Consider the following 20,682-nt stretch of genomic DNA (forward strand, 5'->3'; position numbering starts at 1 on the left):
GGGAACGACACATGGGTACGAACAAATCTCTGTTACCATCTCCAGCTCTCACTAACCACCTCATTCTTGCATGGAGGTGTTCATGTCCAAACACCCATTTCACAACAGCTCCAGGAACACATTGAAATAAACACACTGCCCCGTCCACTGCATCAGACCAGGTACACTCCAGCAGCTATTCCCTCTCCAGTGGCTAGGTATGAAAAAACATACTGTACAGTCAAGCAGAACAATGGCTGCCACTGAAAAGAGCAGCCGGCAGGCAGCGATGAAAAGCAGCAGCAGCCCCAAAAACAATGGACACACCACCATATTGAGAGGATGAGGTCACATGCTGGCCACTGATGGTGACCAATGCTGCCTTTTGTTATTTGAACTGATGGGTGAGTGCAAATCACACGCTCGTCCATGAGTCCTCCACTGCTGCCTCATCTTGGAAAAGATGTGAATTAACTTGTGAGAATAATCATAAACAGAAATAAAATCAGGTGAAATGAAAACATCTCAAGGTGGCCTCCCAGATATGACTCTGTTATTTCTCCCCATCTCTCTCTCTCTTGACCTACTTTTACGGTGCAGTCTCACATTGTCAAACTATAACACACCCACATGGCAGCAACATTGCGACTGCATGGCTACAAGCTGGTTACAGAGATGCAGATAAGAAGAGATACATTAAAATAAGATAAATTAAGACAACACACATTGAGATAACATACACACACACATATATATACCTGCTGGCTCTGGGTAAGGAGGGTAAGGAAGGCAGGGCAGGTAAGCCGCCGGTAGAGACAGAGTAGTGAACCAGCAGCAGCACAGACAGAGAGACCAGTACAGCAGAGTTGATGACCACCGCTCCCCCTACAAAGCCAAAAACAAACAGCAGCATACACCCGGGGCTCATGGCCCCCCCAGATCATGGCCCAGTGCCTCGACAGGGACCAGGAGGTTGGGGGGCTCAGACGATGACGGCAGATGAGGCGGGGGTCACTGAAACACCAAATTCACCTTGGCACACCTCTGACTGGACATCAACCACTTTTTATCTACCGCTGAGGTCAAAGATGCTGTATCCTTCCAGCTGGGAAACAGCAGCAAAGCAGTGAGCTTTTTATACCGCAGCTCAAAGGCAGAACAATGTGCCAGCAGCAGTCACAGTAACAGTAATCCTGGTGGCTTCAGCAGCAGCGATTGATTAAAGCAGAGCAGCAGCAGACAGAGCAGAGCAGAGCAGTAGATCATCCCCAGAGAGCAGAGGGAGGCTGGCAGCAGCAGCTCCTCTCCTCCAGCGTCTTCCTCGAGCAGGTGATTTGGTTTTCCTCCTTCCTTCACCCCACCTATCCTCAGCCGAGATGCGACGCGGCTGCCGCTGTGCAGTCTAGAACACTCTGACGCTCTCCCTCTCTCACTCTGATGGCACCCACCACCCCTCCCTCTCCATCTCCCTCTCTCTTTTGGGTGCTGAGGCAGCTCGTTTCATATGCCTCTTCTCAGGCTGCAGCTTATTGGCTGCAAAACAGGGAGACTGACAAAAAAGTGTGTGCGTTCGGTGTGTGTGTGTGTGAGGGAGGGAGGTTGGCAGTGTGTCTGCATTAACTGGAGGGATTGTGAAGGACTAGGAAACACAGGGGGCTGCCTAAATGCACAGATAAGGTTTCATGTTTTATAGTTTTACAACAGTGAATCACTTAATGTAGTTAGTATGCACAAATGTCACACTGAAAACAAGTTTCTACAAATAAACCTCAAGCAGACACATATTGTCATATCAATAAGGGCACAACAATTTCCTCACAGGTGCAGCCAACTGGTTCTACAAGCCGCATAGTAAGATGAATGAAGATCAACCAACAGCTGCTGATGTTCAAATTTTTGGTGCCAGAGGAAAAGTCAAACAATAACTCAAGTTATTACAAGTTATTCTGGGGGAATGTGAATATTAGTTCCATTTCATGGCAATCCAAAGGTATTTCAGTCTGAATCATAAAATTCAACCTCAAGCTGGTGCTAGATGAGAAGTCAGAGGTTCATGACTGTCATTAGAGTACAACCTCTGTGCACATTAAACATCTATAAAAAAGCATGCCATACATTCAACAGTTGTCAAGGTACTTCAGTCTGGACTGACGTGGCTGACTGATCAAATGACAACATGGCCAACTCTAGAGCCATGCTACTAGTGTGGCTCAAAAACACATCATGAGGACAAATGTATAAAAATATATACATTGTTGAAAAGAATCAATCAGAGGAAGGAGACAATGAAATGCCCACAATACTAAAAACCCATCACAAAAATATAGCAGCTGTAAATCTGCCCCAAGCTCGTCTGGCACACATGATGTAGACTGTGGGTGTAAAGCTGTCATTGGCCCCTTATCTCAGATGTTTCTGTTTTCTAAATCCCAGTTTTAGTGCTTCTGGTGAAACAACAACAACAACCTCTGAGCTAGCAACCTACGTGCAAAATCATATTTTATGTGCCGTTTTCTTTTACAGGGATTTAGCCATTTTAATGCCAGAGCTCACCTCCCCATGAGCAAATGTTCCACTAAGGCAAGTTCCGTCCTGAAAGTATTTTTGCAAGAGCATTGTCGCTGCATCCTGGGCTTAGCACTGCCCAAAACAATTGTGATTGGTTCAAAGAAATACAACACACCCAGAGTGTTTTATCCCTTCATGCAGAATTATGTTGGGTTAAGCCAGAACTTTCCCCAGCACTGGCACAGAACAAGCTAAGTCTGGCTATGCGACACTAGCCTACAGCTAGCCGTAGACAATGAAGAATCTGCAGGGTCGACTGGCTGACATGGGAGACCCTGTGCATACAACTGTTGGCCTAGTGTTTACCACAGTGTAAAAGAAAAAGGCAATGACAAATAAAAACATGCAACATCTGGACTGGTGTTTACCCTTAGGCAAGTGAAGACTTTGAGACTAAGGGAAAGGTTTTAGGTCTGATAAGACCATGGAGCCCGTTGACCATTACACCTTACACTTCATTTGCCATAAACCAAACACTTTGGCAGAAACAAACCTTTGCCACTAGGACGCCTGGTGAGAGCAGCATCATGGAGGTGCTTCTCTGTGGCCTTGGAAGGTTTGTGAAGGTAGACGGCAAAATTAATTCATGAAAATACTGAAAAATCATGGAGGAAAAACTAAACAGGCAGGGAGAACACTTCTTTGCATAAACCACACATCAGCTAATACCTGTAACATTAACTTATTGACAGTTGAAATGACCATATTAACTGAGGAGGTGTACTGACTTCTTGGCCCCCTGCAGGAGGCGTAATCTGATCTGCAAGTGCACAGTCAATCATGCAGCTCATCATTCCATCGAAGGAGATTAATCTGACAAAAGCCAACCTAACTCTCTGACTTACACATCCGCATCATCCTTTATCTGTCCCACTGAATTCTACTTGAACTCCTTCCTGCAGTTTATAATAAGAGTCTCTCTACCATACCTTGTCTTCCCATTTCATGTCAAAATCCTCTCTTAACACTAATCTTTACCTACAAACACCCACCCACCTATATTTTGAACAGCTTCACAGTTGCTTTCGAGTTCTCTTTTGCCTGCATTCATTCTTTGCTCAATTTCTCTGCTCAGACACATTCCCTGACCCATTTCTACCTCTTGCCTGCAGGGAAGATATACATGTGTGGGAGTACAGTGGTTCAAACTGCTCCAATACAAGGTTGAGGACATGGAGAATCACTTATACACAGCAGAGAAGCACATAAAAACACACCTTGTCAAGTCTTGAAATCCAATTTCTACTGAGCTATAAAGTCTACTAATAACAGGGTGAGTTTAACGGCAGGGGATATTTGCACTTGAAATCAAGAGTGGTATTTATTTAATAAGGTTTACCTGCAGTAAATGTCAATATCGTAAAGCAGAATATCACTCTACACTTTAAATCAAGAAAATTCCTAAACCTCCATCAACCTGCCCACTGGGTTCCTGGTTCAATCCCAGGAGGGAGCCCTTCCGTACAGAGTTTGCATGTTCTTCCCGTATCAGCATGGGTTTTCTCCGGGTACTCCGGCTTCCTCCAACAGTCCAAAGACATGCAGGTTGGGTTAACTGGTGACTCTAAATTGGCCATAGGTGTGAATGTGAGTGTGAATGGTTGTTTGTCTCTATGTGTCAGCCCTGTGATAGTCTGGTGACCTGTCCAGGGTGTACCCTGCCTCTCGCCCAATGTCAGCTGGGACAGAGGATACAGTTACGAAAACGGATGGATGATGGTGACTACATTTCAATATGTTTTTATCAAGCGACAACCTCTGAGACTGAAAAATGAAGCTAACGTAGAGGTGCCAAAAACTGCAGCTCTTTGAATGGCCATTGGAAGCTGGCTCCACGTCTCAATCCTCACAGACCCCATTACATTTCATAAAAGCTTAAAATTATGCTTATTTAAGGGCGGCCTCGCTTGGGTGACAGGCTTTCTGTGCGGCGTCACTACAGTCTGAGTAAGCTCCACCCCTCACTCCTCCACAACTCCAACCTCTCACCCAAATATGGTCAATTCTGGCTCCAAAAAAACAAGATGGCAACAGCCGAAATGCAGACCTGAAGGCTTCGAAACAGGAGTCCATAAACCAATTGGATAACGTCTAGGTAGCTACGTCCATATACTACGTCCAAGTCCATACATTTTTTAAATACTTACCTAACAATCAGTAATGAAACTGTGTCAAACTCAAGTGTACTAAAGTGTTTAGTGTCTCTGAAAGAAAGTGTTTCCTAATGAGAGCAATAATAATGATCAAACTGCAGTTAAAAATCTGACAGGATACAATCTTCAAAGAAAGCAAAGCTGTAAGACCAGAGCTTCTGCTATGTGGGTGTCAATCTAACATTTTAGGTCCAAGTGTTTACAGGACTGACAAATGAGTGACAAATGGTTGGGTTGTCTCACCGTGTTCTGGGTGCTGTGCCTGCATCTGAGGGCTCTGCTGTTGCGACTGCATGTTGGTGTTTAGTTCGCTCCAGGTGCTCCATGTAGCTGTGGATCATCTGGAAGGTGCATAGTCACAGAGTCTTAGAATTAGCTAAAACATATTTTCTTGATGTACAGTCATTTTGCAATCTATATGGCACAGATTAGGTTGCAGTCATCATGTTGGTTTTTACATGTTTTATATGCTGGATTGAAATCCTTACTTGAATTATATTAGGCTCTTTAAGTTGCCTGTATTTCTAAGATGATTCAGACTACAGAAGATCTGATTCTAAATAGTCACAAGAACTTCTACATCTTCAAAAATGTTTTCAATGGTCCCTCACATATGAAGTACATTGTGTCCAGACACAGCTGTGACAGTCAGACTCACAACAAATGATGTAGATGAAGCAGCAGTGTGTAGGTGACAGCTTTTATTAGACTTCCATCTTCTCTATTCAACATTATTCAGATTAGCAGTTGGCTGCTGAAGCCTGAGAGGTTTTGGAGCATCTGTTAGTGATGCATAATGTATAACAGACCAAGGCGGACCAGTGGCTCAGCAGAAACAGAATTCATGTGTGGATACTTCATGTTTTAATCATCTTAAAGTATCCTACTCCATTCCACGTTGTAGAACCTTTGTTTTTCTATGACAAACAGGTCAGCTATAAAATTATCTATGTTCAACTTAACCTGTACTGTATTTAAAGGGTTTTTTTATGCAAAGAGGAATTTTTGGCACCTCAAAAATGGCAATAACTGAGACTAAAAATAGCAATTCAAATCCTCTATGAATGTCTTTCATAGCAATTCAAAAAATAACTGTTGGAACAAACCTATTATAAGCTTTAATGCAACATGTTTGACTTCCAGCAGCCAACTCCCTTCTCAGCAGCTATATTTTACACATGTAGCTGGGTCTTAAAAAGCTAGTTAAGCTGCATTGTTTTAACTGGGCCTTAACATTTCTCTGTGAAACTAGTGCTAATGTAATATAATTTCTAGTGAAACAAAAGCCGTTTCTTTTCTGGTGAGGATCTTAAAACACTGAATTACAACCGCAGTGTACTTTTTTGATCATTTCCTGCTTCCCACAACCCTCACCTAAACCAAAGCATTTTCAGTGGGTGAGAAAGTGTCTGACATGACAGTCCCCTGTTGTGTGCTGTGCTGCATGTGTGAAAGCACAACTCTGAAAAATGTCCATACCTGATTTTCAGGTATGACTGTCACATTGACAGACATTCATTTACTACCTTTCCTGTCCCAACCTCAAACCCAACCCCAAACTCCTCTCCTTGGGTCCATCTCTGTAGAGATCCTTTCCATAATGTTGTCAGACACAGAGTAATAACCAGTCAGTTGCAAAAGCGAGCACTTTTAGAGAACATAAATTGATGAGGCAAACATGCCCCGAGTGGTTATATTGCAGCCTGTTTCGCTGCTGCTGGCTGCAGCCCTCTCGCACAATACTGGACCAATTTCAAAAACTGTTGTTCCTGTTTGTCATTTGGACACAAAAATATTGGAAAAAAGAGTCCAGGTTGAAAAACACCACCAAACACACATATTTTTATCCAAGAGCAGCATACCTCTGTGTGTCTCTGGTGAAGGGTGTTATACTCCTTCTTGAGCTCTGCTTCTCTCTCCTCCAATCTGCTAACTGGATAAAAAAGAGAAATAATTACTCAAAGACATAAGATTAAACAAGCCATAGGATTACAGCAAAATGTACTCATGACAACAAGGAACTTTGTCTCAAAACAGCATTGTTCTACATGAATTACTAACTCAAAAATTTGTTGATATCATGGACCTAACTGTTCCATTGACAAATCATTTACCTCATTTTGTATCACTTAATTATGAGGTACTGAAAGTGGTAGTAGAGCAGTTGCTGTAATAACAATTTAGAGCCAGAAGAGGGCCACCATGCATCAACAAACCACTCTGAAGTTACATTAAGCAGAGAGCACTGACCATTAAATCACAGACTCAGTTCTGAAATCAAACTCAATGAACAATCATTATCATCATCATCATCATAAATGTTTCAACCCATATTGAAATATCACACACGCACACACAGCTGATGTGATTTTGACTACAATAATAATATAAACTTCTAAGTCAACGCTGAATGACAGCAGCTCTTTTGGTTTCTAATTACAGAGGTCTAAAAAGTTTCATTTGAATCATTATGTGAATTGTAATAATAAAGGTCCAAGTAACCGAAACATGAAGAATGGAAATTACATTGGAAAAAAGTTACAAGTTATAAAGTACACATTTCATGTTTACCATATAACCAAAGGAAAAAAGATAAAAGATAAACAACGCACACACTTATCTACAGAGCAACCATCAGTCTCAGTTGTGATCCACTGTCTGTGGCTCTAAGGTGACATCAGTTTGTAGTCAAAACAGCCCGACTGTCTCCATGTGTTTTCAGATGCCAGCCATACAAAAGGTGGAGAGTGGCACTAAAACGTCCTTTGCACATCCATAACATCAGACATGTAGTACAAGTCTGGAATAGTCTTTTGTCAGGTGTTAACAAAACTCAAGTACAAAAAAAAACACCTATGTGACCAATGAAGAGCAACAGTTGAGACAGCAGCTGCACAGAATGATGTAAACTGTGATTCAGTGTGGGTATGAGAGGGCTGATAGAGGAACTAGTGGTTACAGATTGGAGCAGAAATAACCCAGGTCGGATACAGAGGTGTGGAGAGTAAATGGAAATGACCCTGAAGGAAAGCCCCACATGAAAAGCTTGAATATGTCCTGTTGGAAGAACTTATCTTTTCATAATTGTCCAATTAAAAAATAAATAAATAAAATGTTTAAATTTAATCATTTGAAGTTAAGCAAATAGTCAGGGAGTGGCCACACTGATTCAACACTGAACAAACAGTCCTGCTGTCCCTTAGTCTAAGACTCATGTATACATTTAAGACCTAAATAGGTCTGCAACTAATGGCTATTTACGCTACTGATTAATCTGCCTTTTTTCAATTAATCAAAAAATCATTTGGTCTTTAACATGTCAGAAATCAGTGAAATAATCCTAACTTCCCAGAGCCCAAGGTGACATGCTTAAATGACTTATTTTGTCTGACCAACAGTCCAAAAGACAGTTTACTGCAATATATGTTCTCACATTTCCCATATGAGAAGCTGAAACCTGGGAAATCGTTGCATTTTTCACCATTTTCACTTCATAAATGACTGAAACAATGACTAAGTTATTAAAATATTTATTTTGTCTCATTGTTCTGTTAATTGTCTAATCATTTCAACTATTCCAAAATTTGAGTCCCTTTTCATCACCGCCTATCTTTTTTGAGTTGTATAATTTTATATTGTAAAAAAAAAAATGACATTATCAATAAAAATTACAGTGAAAATCACTTATAGTGATCATGTCTGTCTGGTTCAAACTGATAACTATACACAGATGATTATTCTAAGTTTTATTTTCTTTACTTCTCATGCAGGTTACCATCTAATTGACATTTATATATTAATTACATTAATGTAAAGTGATAAAACAGACAGCTTTGCTATTTACTGAATTTTACTGACTGCTTTAAAATACACTACAGCTGTTTAGTTACAGGGGTATTATGTGACTGGATGTTATCAATCCACCTGACGAGGGTGGAGTCAACCAAAGGTGTTTTCCCCATGCACTGTCAGTTTTCTGTCTCTGTAACAAGCAGCCATAGAATTCAAGACCACTGTATTTTTCACTGAGAGAAAATTATTTTCTTGTTCACGTCATGATTTCAGTGTCCATGCAGCACCAGCTGGACAGGTGTGACAGGTGGAAGGTTACTGTGAGGAAAAGTAACATGATGGGAGTTGAGTTTTTATTGTACCCTCATCAACGAACTACTGTATATACTGTCCATATGTTGATTACAATATGCAAACTGTTTAAACAGCATTTGTACAGGAATGATTCTGTCCAAAGCTTTATGATCAATATAACTGTGTATTTGTGTAACTGTGATCACTACAATATAAGCAGTTTCCAATATATTTTAAGACGTAATGAAATAAAAACATCAATAAACACAAAATTAAGTTAACACTGTTTGCAGTCATCAAAGTGTCTTTGGGTTTATAGAGTTAGACTGTGTGTGCTCCACTGACATGACCAAACCTAGATTAGTGATTTAACTCACACTGCTGCCAATTCCGTCCACAAACATAATTACAGACAAGTGAAACTCCCAAACAGAAAAAGGGAAGTGTCACATCGAAAGAAATAAAAGAAATTTGCTGAGAGCTCTCAAATTTTCCCTTTGCATGAATGTTACACTCCTGCGGTGGAACAAACGAGCAAGTCACACACCCTGTCAACAGTACAGTCATGCACACATCATGAGGGTTTTCTTTTGATGACCTGGAAAGATGACCACACTCATTAGACTTCAGGACTACTACGGTGTCCTTAACATGTAAAGGTCTTTAGTACCTAAGAAAATTCTCAGTTACTTTTTACAGTATTTAGTGGTTCTTTTTTATCTAGCAACACAGAATGCTACTAAAAGTTTTCCAGATAAAAATTACAGGCAGGTCAGAGCCTTAGCTCCCTAAAATCCTCCCGTCCTCCACAGTGAACCTTTCATGGTTTGGAATATGTGTGGACAATTCTATTACAGCTCATTTAGCAGACGTGGTGGGCAAACACACACAGAGTATGTTACAAATGGCCTTTATTCAGTATGCACATGGGAGTCAATCTGCCCTGCGGCTCATCAGAGCTAACAAACAGTCACAAGACCTGCAAACTGTCAATGCTGCTCACAGGGTATCTGGCCTGTGTGTGTGTGTGTGTGTGTGTGTGTTAGACTCCAATAATCGAGCCAGTACAGTAAAACCTGCGTCTGTGGACTTACTGTGATCTGCATAGTTTTTTGTTTTTAGCTCTAGCTGACGCGTGTTTGACTCCAGCATCACCACCCGACACTGGAGTTCCTTCTTCTCGCCCTCCTGGGAGTCTTCTAAGGCGATGTATTTCTGCAGATAAAGAGAGAAAATAGAGTCTTTATTAACAAAGCACTTGTAATCAACATGAGTACTATAAACTTCTGAAACTCCCCGTGAGGGACTGATAAGATGATTTGTTTATGGCAGCAATGGGAGACAGAAATGTCACGCGTGCATGTGGCAGTCCGCTCCTCTCAGCCAGTCTGACATCTGCTGAGCTCTGAATTACCTCATCACCAGCTATGACATCCAACCCTTTGAATGTGCATGAAATAGAGTCGAGGGTGAAATGGAAATGTTGGGGTCTAAATCCTGTGTGTGCATGTGTGTGATAAAGAGCTGCTTGTGCTAACAGTGCTGATACCAGTGGAAAACAGAGTATACAGCATCTGTCTTCTGTCCATTGTGAAAGTCATCTAACCTCTCTGCACAACAGGTGCACAGCGCCAGCTCCTGCTCCAAAGCAAAAAAAAAAAAAAAAAAAAAAAAACAGCTACAGCCTTTGTGTTTGTTTGTGTGTGTGTGTGTGTGTGTGTGTGTGTGTGTGTGTCTAACAGTTGATATCAATGCCAAGGTTGTTTTTTCAATCTTCACAGCAGCCGTTGTCACTAACCTCATTCCTCTCAGGGGATCTAGGAATCAAAACTGTGACTGTTTTTATATCAGGAGAGACTGGATAAACTAGCACACAGCACAGTGGGCTCACTCTAAAGACCAACATGCTCAATAAATTATAATGATGATAAAAAATAATATTCATAATCTGTTACTTTACCGATCCCATAAAGGCAAAGTGGTCAGGGTCAGAGACAGAACAGACACCTGGGGCTTCAAAGCAGCTTCTGAAACTGTCTCCAGCCACAAGCCAACCATTAAACCCAAATGTAATCCATTTAATGGTGGGTCGACCACTGCTCCCTGATGGCAATTTACACTGTTTGTTAATAGATTGGATTCGATGAAACTTTTAATGAGCTCTGACACAAAAGTGGGTCTCTGAAGGGACAAATAAAGAAAAAATGAAGAGAAACTAGAGCAAAGTAAATGCAGATATCAACACAACCTTACAACGCTGGTGACGCACACTAAAAAGATGTAGCCGGCTATTAGGGCTGCACAATATGCAAAAAAAAAAAAAAATCATACTGTGATAAATCTGACAGATACAGTGATGGCGAAATGAGTTGTGATGTTAGTAGGAATGGTAAATTTTGCATTTCATTTTTACTGAAAAACTATAAAAATTACAATGGGATTTTTGCTGTACGAAACAAGCATGTCCGCTTACGTCTGGAAAATGATTTCTGGCTACTCTGCAGCACCACCATGTTTCATTTACAATGGTATGTTGGGACACATTACACCTACATCAAATAATTTCAGCTCCTGCAATTTGAATGCTGCTCTTGGCCATATTGCCATTTTAATAACATTTGGATAAATTGTGCAGCTTATGGGCTGATGGCTACAGCCTGGAATTTTAAAAATAAGAATAACACATGACTTTGTTGCTCTCTTGCTTGGCTGGTTTTGTTATTGGAGGCCCATTTATTGATACCGCAGCTGATTACTGAGTCAGGTGTCTGATGACAGGCTAAGACTCTCCCATGCCTGTAAACATGCAGTCTTGTGATGTGGGTGCTCGCTGTGGATCAGGGACTAAAGTGGGGCCCTGGGCAGAGGGTGGGTGTCATATGCAAGGAGATAAGGATCACCTGAGCTCTCTGTTACAAACAGCCTCTTCTTTATATGCACATCACATTAACACTGGAGGTGTCTAACAAAGGTGTTTCTTCAAGATGTTTGTATGAACTCGCTCCAAACACAATTCAGTCATTGATGGGCTGTGATGTTTTTTTCTGCCTTTGGGGTCTCTAAGCTATTTCAGTGAAAAGCACTTGATTTGCCACTTATTACCTTTGTATGTGGTGTCTGGCAAATACAAAGCAGTGAACAGATTTTGCTTTACTGTCAAATTTGAGTTAGTTTGTATGAATGTGCACTTTTCCCCCTCACCCACATGGAGGTGAGGAAGTTATTGGGGCCTTGAGGTTGAGAAGCTTATGGAGGGCCCAGTGGGGTCTGGAAAGCCCAGGGAGCATCTTAAGAACTGAGCTATTGGTAGTAACACAGCATTTCCCATGTAAATCTACTAAGAGCATTAACATAGCATTGGGCTAGACTACAGACGGGAGGTTTCATAGTGGGGGGTGCCCCCTAATCTGCAGTGGCATATAACTACAACACAGACAAGCTAAACACTTACAATCTTCAGTTTGTGATCACTTCAAACTGCTGATGGGAAAACAATTTTGCCAGGTTCTCCTCAGATTCACACCAATTAGCCATGACACACACTGACAATACCCCTCTATGGTATCAACACATTTGTCAGAGCAACTCCAAACATCTTCCCCTCTCACACTGCTGCTCATCATATGACCCAGGAAGGAGGCTGCTGCATATGACAACGCTCCAGAGAATGAGTGTTCCAGCGTTTTAACGTGCACTCTTCCCCCTACGCTGCATGTATAATGCGCCCTTTGTCGACGACTGCCAACACACGCACAAACACATGTGGCTCCAGCACAAGTGCGTGCACAGCCACACAGACAGGGCTCCACTGTATGGGCACTCAATTGACAGAGAGTGAAATCAACTCCTTTTAGTGTTTTTGGCTGTGGGTTGCTACTGGGACATTTGATAAAACAGGGTTGTGTAAGGCCTTGGATATCAGACGCAATGAAGTGACAGAAGAACTGCTGCAGCGTATTTAGTAGGATAACTCCATTATAATTACATGGTTATCAAAAGGGATGTTACCAACCATGCAACCATTTTTGGTTAGAATAACAGAGCCTACTGCAAATCACAGTTTCTGCTATCAAGTGACTTCTAATGAGTGATTAGCCAGAGGCTGTGCATCTTAACACCACATTCATAGCTGCTGATAAACCGAATGGCTGTGTCTAGAGCCATGCTGGCAGCTCTGTGAGAAGGTACTTAGGCACAGTGTTGCTTTGAGACATGCTCACAATGACAATGCAACATGCTGATGTTTAGAAGGTATAATAAGTACCCTGTTTCCATCCCTTTTTAAGAGAGTTAGCACGCCATCATAAGCTTTCAAGTAAGGATGGGCATTTAAAGTAACTTCCCTCTTTGAGTACTCACAATAAACTATTTTACTAAATGTAAAAATAGGGTCCGAAATTAAAACCCGAAATTAAATTGTGGGTAGGGTTAAAAAAATTAAATTGTATGCCCCCGATATCAAAAATGGTATTGTATATTGATATATTTTTCTGGTATTGCATCATAGTTAGAAATTCCAGTATTGTGACAACACCACACTTGACAAGAGTACAACTCAGGGGGATTACCAAAGTCAGTATGATTCATCCTCTGGGGAGCATGTATGTATGTCTGTCTACAAATTTTCCTGGCAATCCATCCAACAGTTACTGAGATATTTCATGCTGGAACTGAGTCATAGAGTGACCTGACTCTGCCATCCCTAGAGCGACGCTGCTAGCACGGCTAAAAACAGGTCAGGTCAGATTACTTTATTTGTATCCATGGGTAGATGTGCCCGCAGTACACGAGGCATCCACACATTTTATAAACAACACACACAAATATGACAGAAGTGCAGTCAATTGCACTCATGCCTCTGTATTCTAATCCTTAGGTCACCATTTTGCTCAAATCATATGAGGCAACATGTCACCATATACCGATACTGTTGCTCTCAATAGGCTCCATGTTAACGATCCATGATGATCAATCAGCTGGCATTACATATAAGTAGGCTGTGGTCTTTTACAGGTCAGCAGACGACCCTGAGTGGACCAAAGAACTGAGGGAAGTGCTGTTTTTCCCCAAGAATTTCCTGCCTTGCCTTTTCCTCCCCTCTGGTGAGACTACTAAGAGGAGATATTCCTCAGGGCATGGAGCTGCAAAAAGCAGGACTTGGCTCATACAATGTGTTTGTTTGGTGAGATTAATCCACTGCTTTGCTTCCAGAGTGACTTGTTGCCCAATTAAGCAGCTTAGTAACTGAGTCTGTGCCATGCAACTCATTTGCCTCCATTGAGTAAGTAGTTGCTTTGTTGGGAGATGCTTTCAATTGAAACAGTCTGAGTGTGTTATGAATTTTCTTTCAGTTTAACCACGTGAAATACAACTGCTATAAATTAAGTCACTGCTGTGGGAGTGACTGATTTCTGCATATGTCAACTGCTATAAAACTGGACTGCAATGGACTGTAAAGGTGTACTTCCACAAAACAACTGACCATCATCTGTCTTGTTCTCTACCATCAGTAATATCCATATATCCAGTAATATAAATACAGTGCCATTTTGCTCATTTCTAGTACTGCCATTTTAAATTTTGCCAAATTACCTTTTACGTTATTTTTAATAAATGCCCCAATATCTGCGAGTTTTTTTCCAACAAATATCCTCCAGTGAACAATGTCAAGTTTCTGGCTGGAGCTAGAGTGACCAGAAGAACCAGGCAGTACTGGTCGATCAATGATAACGACCTCTCAGGAGTTCACTAAAAATACCACAGTAAGGAATGTTCGCACCAAAGATCTTCCCAATGTATACAAATCCAAATCATTATTTACAGAGACTTACAGGCATTAGTATGAACTGTGCACTTTGTGAAGAGCTCAGAGAAATGCTGCTGCATTTGTTTTGTTTTTGCCAAAACTGTGGCTTAAACTGTTGTGATTTATTGCTGATAATACCTACCCTCGATTTACATTATTTGAAAAGATGTACTGTGAGGATTCACTGAATGCGATAGCAATACTTGGTAGAAAAGCCCAGACACGCCAAACCAACTTCAGAAAAGAAGCTGTGACGAAAGCCCCCTGCGGCATCACCTCACGTTGCAGTGTCACGTCCAAAAAGTTGCACGTACACTATGAAGACTGCAACCAACTGTCAATCAGCATGTACATTGTGCGCTTACATGTGAGGAAGTAACTCCACACCAGCAGACGGCAGAAGTCTGTGATTGTCATACTAAGGGGAAACCAGAAGACCGTCTTGACGCTAGTTAGCCAGTTAGCACATAAACAGCACAATCCAGTCTCGTGGAGCTCAATGGCTAGAAAAGAATTATCTCACATAATTTAGGCAGGGGAAAGGGGAAAAAACGGCCAACTGACGCGAAAGTGGGGGAACGGTGCGGGACACACTGCAGCTACGAAGGTCATAGACGTTCACCCCAGCCAACAGTCGGCTTGGTGTGTCAGGGCTTTAAGTTTTACTTGATCAATTCCATCAACTTCTATCATATATTTCTAATGTTTTCATTTGATTATCAGTCGTCTTTCCATTCAATTGCCAAGCAAATTTTAGGTGAACTTTTTAAACGCTGCAAAGAAGAAATTCGAATTAGGCAGGTTTCCATCAACTGGTTTAGAACAAATAAACCAGGCTACACAAAGCATACATTTGTTAAAAGTTGGCAGTATAGGCTACACTTTACGCATGGCAGCAATCTACCAGTAAGAGTAGAAGAAGTGGAGGTTGCAAACCAGACACAAAACAAGTAAGCATGTAACCCGTCTATGAGAGAAAAATAGAGAGAGGTCTTCAGGAATTAGTTTTATTTGGCAATTGTTCTTTCGTGTCGGCTAGTATTGGCCATGTTTCATGCTGTCCAGAGATGAGGACAAATTCTGTGATTATGGGAATATCTGGAAGATGCTGACAGTGGAAACAACTCATCAGTCAAGTGAGTTAAAAGTTTGCTACATCTGAATTTCTTCAGCAGAGGTGTTTCCATATCACTCTTCTCGACAAAGACAAAAACCCACCTCAACAAAGCCCAACTGAGAAAGTTTTATCAAATTTTGCCATTTTCATACTGCTTTTTGATACGATATTTCAATTTGCAACCCAACACATACACAAGATTAGCAATTTTTGGTTATTGTGCTGTGTATTTGTTACATTTACTTCAATAAAGTTTATTTTCAAGGTCTGACTTTTATGAAATACCTATTTAAACAATTATCAAAATTAAATGCAAACAAACTCTTAATTCTTAGCAACGCTTTTTGGTCAGATTTTTAAATGTAGATTTATCGAAGCAGATATTTTCTAATCTAAGTCAGTATACTTGGGTATCAAAAAAGAATGGCTTTTGCAGCAGTAACACTGATATTAACAAATCTGGTGGAGCGAACAGCTCTGCTCATTAACCTCTTCACAGCACAGTCATGACCTCCTATAGCCATAAATGCCACATCCTGAATTGTGACTGTTCATTCAACTTCCCACACTGACATCCATAGAAGCTGACCCCTCCTATCAAGAGGATGTAGAGCCAAAGGACAAGACCTATGACATCATCTCAGCATGAGAACATTACAGATCATCGCACCAACATGCAAGCTAACAGGTCATCTGGCTGAGGGAACAGCTGCTTCTACTGGGGACGAGGTATTTTACACATAGTAGCGAGAGGGAACAAAACAAATGTAAAAGCCCATAGCATACCAATGGAAAATCCCATGTGTGCTGGGCTTTCTAAAAGCTTTAGCAACATGTTACAACATGACATAAATTATTAACGCACTGCTTTGTGACCTGTTGCGCTTGTCATTCAACATTTAACTGTCAAGTGAAATGTCAACAACTCTGAGAATACTGAGGAGTGGCAAAAACTGCACATGTACATAGCAGTGTGATTTCCTAATCAGAAACTCAGAGAACTTTGTACGCTATATTTAGAATATTTTCATCGCTTTACCTTGTGGTTAGACAGCAATTTCGTATGAGGAACTGAAGCCAATTAATCGCTTTCCTCAAAGCCAGGCTCCATTGAGAAAAACAATGACTTAACATCGCTGTACACAGGAGTTGCTGGTCTACTGCTGTCTCAATCAGTTGGTTTGTTTGTGTTATTGTGTGCCTTTGGCATTTAAAAAGGTTAGTTCAGATTCACCTAAGTCACACAAAACCACAAACAAACTACCTGATTGCAGCACTGGTAGATCAGCAGCTCCCGTGGTCAGCAAGCTAAAATTACTGTTTCTGTCAGTGGAGTCTGGTGGCTTTGAGGAGAGCATAGATGCAGAACTGAAGCAGTTAACGGCTTAAGGTGCAGTTTACGTTTTAGTCATTATTTTCTGGAAAAATAATAGTTTAGATTTATGTTGGGTGTTTTCTTATAAAGCCTATTAGGTAGTCCTTGAACTTCAAGTCTGGCACACAATATTGATCATGAGCTGTTAAGAACAAACCATGCATTCAAGGGTCCTACTGCATGAGCATGACATAATACAAGTCACATTCAAACAGCAGCTTGGTGACTTGTTTCAGCTGTAACCACATGATTTTTGTAACTGTGACTTAGCAGAAAGATATTCATCTGGCTGCAGCAGCCACTCAACAGAGTACTTTTAAATGTTAAGCATACAAATACTTAATAAACCAAACGTATTTAGCTGATTCTCTATTATTAAACAAATTGTTATAGTACAGGAACTACAGATTCCATCACCACCTGGACGGCAAGGACTAGAGTATGGCTCCATCCGAATGCAAATGTTTCATAAAGGTGAATATATACAACTGCAAGCAGTCGAACAAATGATTCTAGTCACTAAACTTCTTTCAAGGCATCTTTGTGGATGTCTTAACAGCTTTTTTTAAATGCTGTGGCCAATTTGTTTGGTATACCTTGGTCAAAGGGCAAAAAGGCTATTTCTCTGTGGCTTTTTTCATACAGTATGGTGTCACTCTGGTTTAGATTTGTCATCTCTTTAAAACTTTTATTTCTGTTCTTATTTATTTTATTACATAGCTTTTGATTTTATGATTCCAATAAACACATTATAGTTTTGGAAATGTTGTGCTCTACCTGTCCTCGTATTGCTGTGTGTCACAGATGTTTTGCAACTTATCTCATTATCACCTGTATGATCCAGACTCACTACAAGATTGTTACTGTGTGTGGACAACTTGTTGTGATCACTGACTTGAAGCTTTGATTGAGAAGGCAACTCATTGTATACCCACTCACACCCACCAATGGCAATGACAGTGGGAAGGGAAAGCACAAACACACACGTGTGTGTACAGGAGCAAATCTGAGCTTTAGGAGTTTGTGCTAACAGGCTACTTAAACTAAACAAACAGGCCTAATACTATGGATCCTACACCTTTCATCTCATCAGTGTGCCTGTTGCTACCATGGATTTAACACAAGCTTAATCTCCTTGCATTCAAGATTCAAGACATGGATGAACGCTGTAGAATAGTAGCTGCTCTTATAAGCATCACCCACATTTTCATGAAGTGCAGCAGAACAAAACTAGGACTGCCACTGACCTAATAACAATGTAAACACACACTTAAGTTTGGATGGTGACCTAGTGGGCTTGTGTAAATGTGTCACTGTCCAAACAGACTGCAGTGTGGTGGTGAAGGAATGAGGAGCATGGTGTGTCATTTGGGTTGAATCAAATGAGAGGACAGTCAGCCTGACATTAGTCATGAAGCTGAATGTGATCACTGAAGTCTGAAGCTGTCTTTACTGGAGGCAGCAAAAAGCAACCACCTTAGGAACAAATCATTGTTTGAATTGGAGATGAATGTTGAGGTATTGCAAGATCAACTACAGTGGTGGATCCAAAAGTGACTGGTATCCATGGTGGCATAAACTTGCAGCCAAAGTACAGTGTGTGCTTCAGATGTATTATTTGCGCTCCGGTAAATTATCAGACCTACTAGGGCTGTCTTTTTTGCATCTTTTTGAAACACAAGACTCGTTATTCAAAATCGGTATTCAGCTCATGAAGCTTTATTTTTTTTAAACAAGATTTCCAGCTGCTATTCCCTCAATTTTCCTCCGCCAAAAGGCCGTGGCAAGTATCAACAACCACTTTATAAAGTGATTCTCCATCAAAAAAAGCACTTTGTTGGGGTCTGCAAGTATGCCGAATTAAAGAGTGGGTTATTTACATTATATAAAGTAATAATTCGCGATTAATGAGAAGCTGATAAGCACCCCATAAGTGAATTGCCAGATTTCCGAATTAGGTTTGGCATTTAATCTTTCCATGCCAAGTACATAATACGAGGCTCTAATCTATAATCTGGTTTGTGAATTAGTTTGGCAGTACCCACCTCCTCTGTGTTTTTCCTCAGTGACTTCTCTCGTTCATACTGGGTGACGAGTTGCTCGTTGTCCTCCTTCAGCAGCTCCAGCTCCACTTCGTGCTCCTGGTTGACAGCGAACACCGAGTCCAAGTTCTCCAGCACGGCGACGACCAGCGGCATCAGCTCTTTCACTACGTCCTCGTCGTATCTTTCGATGAGCCGCTCAAACTCGCGGTATATCGAGCTGGCCAGACCTGAGACCCGCTCGGACATCATGGCAGAGTTGCCGGAGTCGTCCTGATACAGGACTACGTCGTCCAGCTCCATTTTCTTGCCTCCACTTGCACTTCTTTCCCAGCTAACGTTACTGAGCTAGCCGCAAGCTTCTGCTGGCCAGAGGCTGTCCGCCTTGCTACTTTCAACGCAACAAAACGGTGTCTCTAAAACATAGCTCGACTGTTGTGTACTGTACAGAAGAGACACTGTACTTCATAAACAACGTCTGTTGTCCTTAGTCGTCTAGACGGCTGACTTTAAAATCTTGCTAGCTCAGTAGCTAGCACTACTGAAAAGTCTTTACTTGGCTCCTGATTAGTTTCCCTGTCCAACAGATGAGCTCCTGCTGCCGCCTTCAAGTGCTGTCGGAATTATGGCAATTCACGCAGTTAAACGACATAGCAAAGTAGTAAACACTGAAAAAGACGTCGGATTGTAGTGCAAAGCAAGGAAAATATAAATAATATATACAATATAGATGTTTTAGTTTAACCTATCTCAGTAGTAGCCGGATATGCAGGATATGTATAATTCTGCAAAACGCCAAAGCCAAAAGTGTACACAAAAACATAAAAAGCAACACTATGTTGTGAAAAATATTAGAATGCTACAATAAAGCGAATGAGCGGCCACAAACGTAAAAATGAACACTATCAGCTCATTAGTTCATACTGTTAAAGCTAAAAGAATAATGTAATATGTCCTGTTGCTCATTTATAGTGGCTGCAATGTGACGTTTAAGGGGCGGAGAACAAACCATAACAACAACAACTGATTAAAAGAAATTCAAACTAATTACTTATAGCTTTATTTTTCTGTACAGACGTACGGATCATGTGCGTTTCTCATAATCTAATGGCCCACCTTTGTCACATTTAGGTACCTTGTAAATTCATTTCTGTGTCTGGTTTATTGCAGGTTATGCTTTCCTTCCTTTGATTCTAAAGCTGAAGCACAAAGTAATTTTGCGGGCCTGCCATGTGATTTCAAGTCAAAAGCAGAGACACACTGTTTGACTGAGCCAAATATGATATTGTACGGACTATGCTTACTGAAATTTAGCATCTCCCAGTTTGGAAATAGGAGCTTACGAGGATCACTCGAAGATGTCATGTGTTGTGACGGGACGTGACGCTTACGTCACATGCTAAACAAGGCTGATGAAGGATAGGGAGTGAAAACTGTAGCTAATCCTTGGTGATCTATTCATTGGAGACATTTCATAATTATTTACACCCCCTCCTATTGACTCCTATGGCCTGAGGCAAGAATTTAATCCTTTTTTTTTGTTAGCTTTATACATT

The 20,682-nt window shown here is 41.1% G+C and overlaps 1 protein-coding gene across 6 annotated transcripts in view; it reads right to left on the bottom strand.

The window, feature by feature from the left end:
• spag9b (sperm associated antigen 9b) overlaps positions 1 to 20,031 on the bottom strand; it is a 46,244-nt gene extending 26,213 nt beyond the window's left edge. For 2 of the 6 annotated variants that reach the window (XM_049563526.1, XM_049563523.1), the window contains exons 1-4: positions 19,130 to 20,030; positions 9,881 to 10,001; positions 6,563 to 6,633; positions 4,944 to 5,041 (exon numbers count right to left, since the gene is read on the bottom strand). In XM_049563526.1, coding sequence (XP_049419483.1) covers positions 4,944 to 5,041; positions 6,563 to 6,633; positions 9,881 to 10,001; positions 19,130 to 19,429 — 590 coding nt within the window. In that variant the 5' untranslated portion in view covers positions 19,430 to 20,030. Of the gene's footprint in view, positions 1 to 4,943; positions 5,042 to 6,562; positions 6,634 to 9,880; positions 10,002 to 19,129 lie in introns of all 6 variants that reach the window. The other 4 variants (XM_049563524.1, XM_049563520.1, XM_049563522.1 and 1 more) reach the window with 3 other exon arrangements.
• Between the last annotated feature and the right edge of the window lie 651 nt (positions 20,032 to 20,682).

This window comes from Epinephelus fuscoguttatus, linkage group LG20 (assembly GCF_011397635.1).
Source record: "Epinephelus fuscoguttatus linkage group LG20, E.fuscoguttatus.final_Chr_v1".
Classification (NCBI taxonomy): Eukaryota; Metazoa; Chordata; class Actinopteri; order Perciformes; family Serranidae; genus Epinephelus; species Epinephelus fuscoguttatus.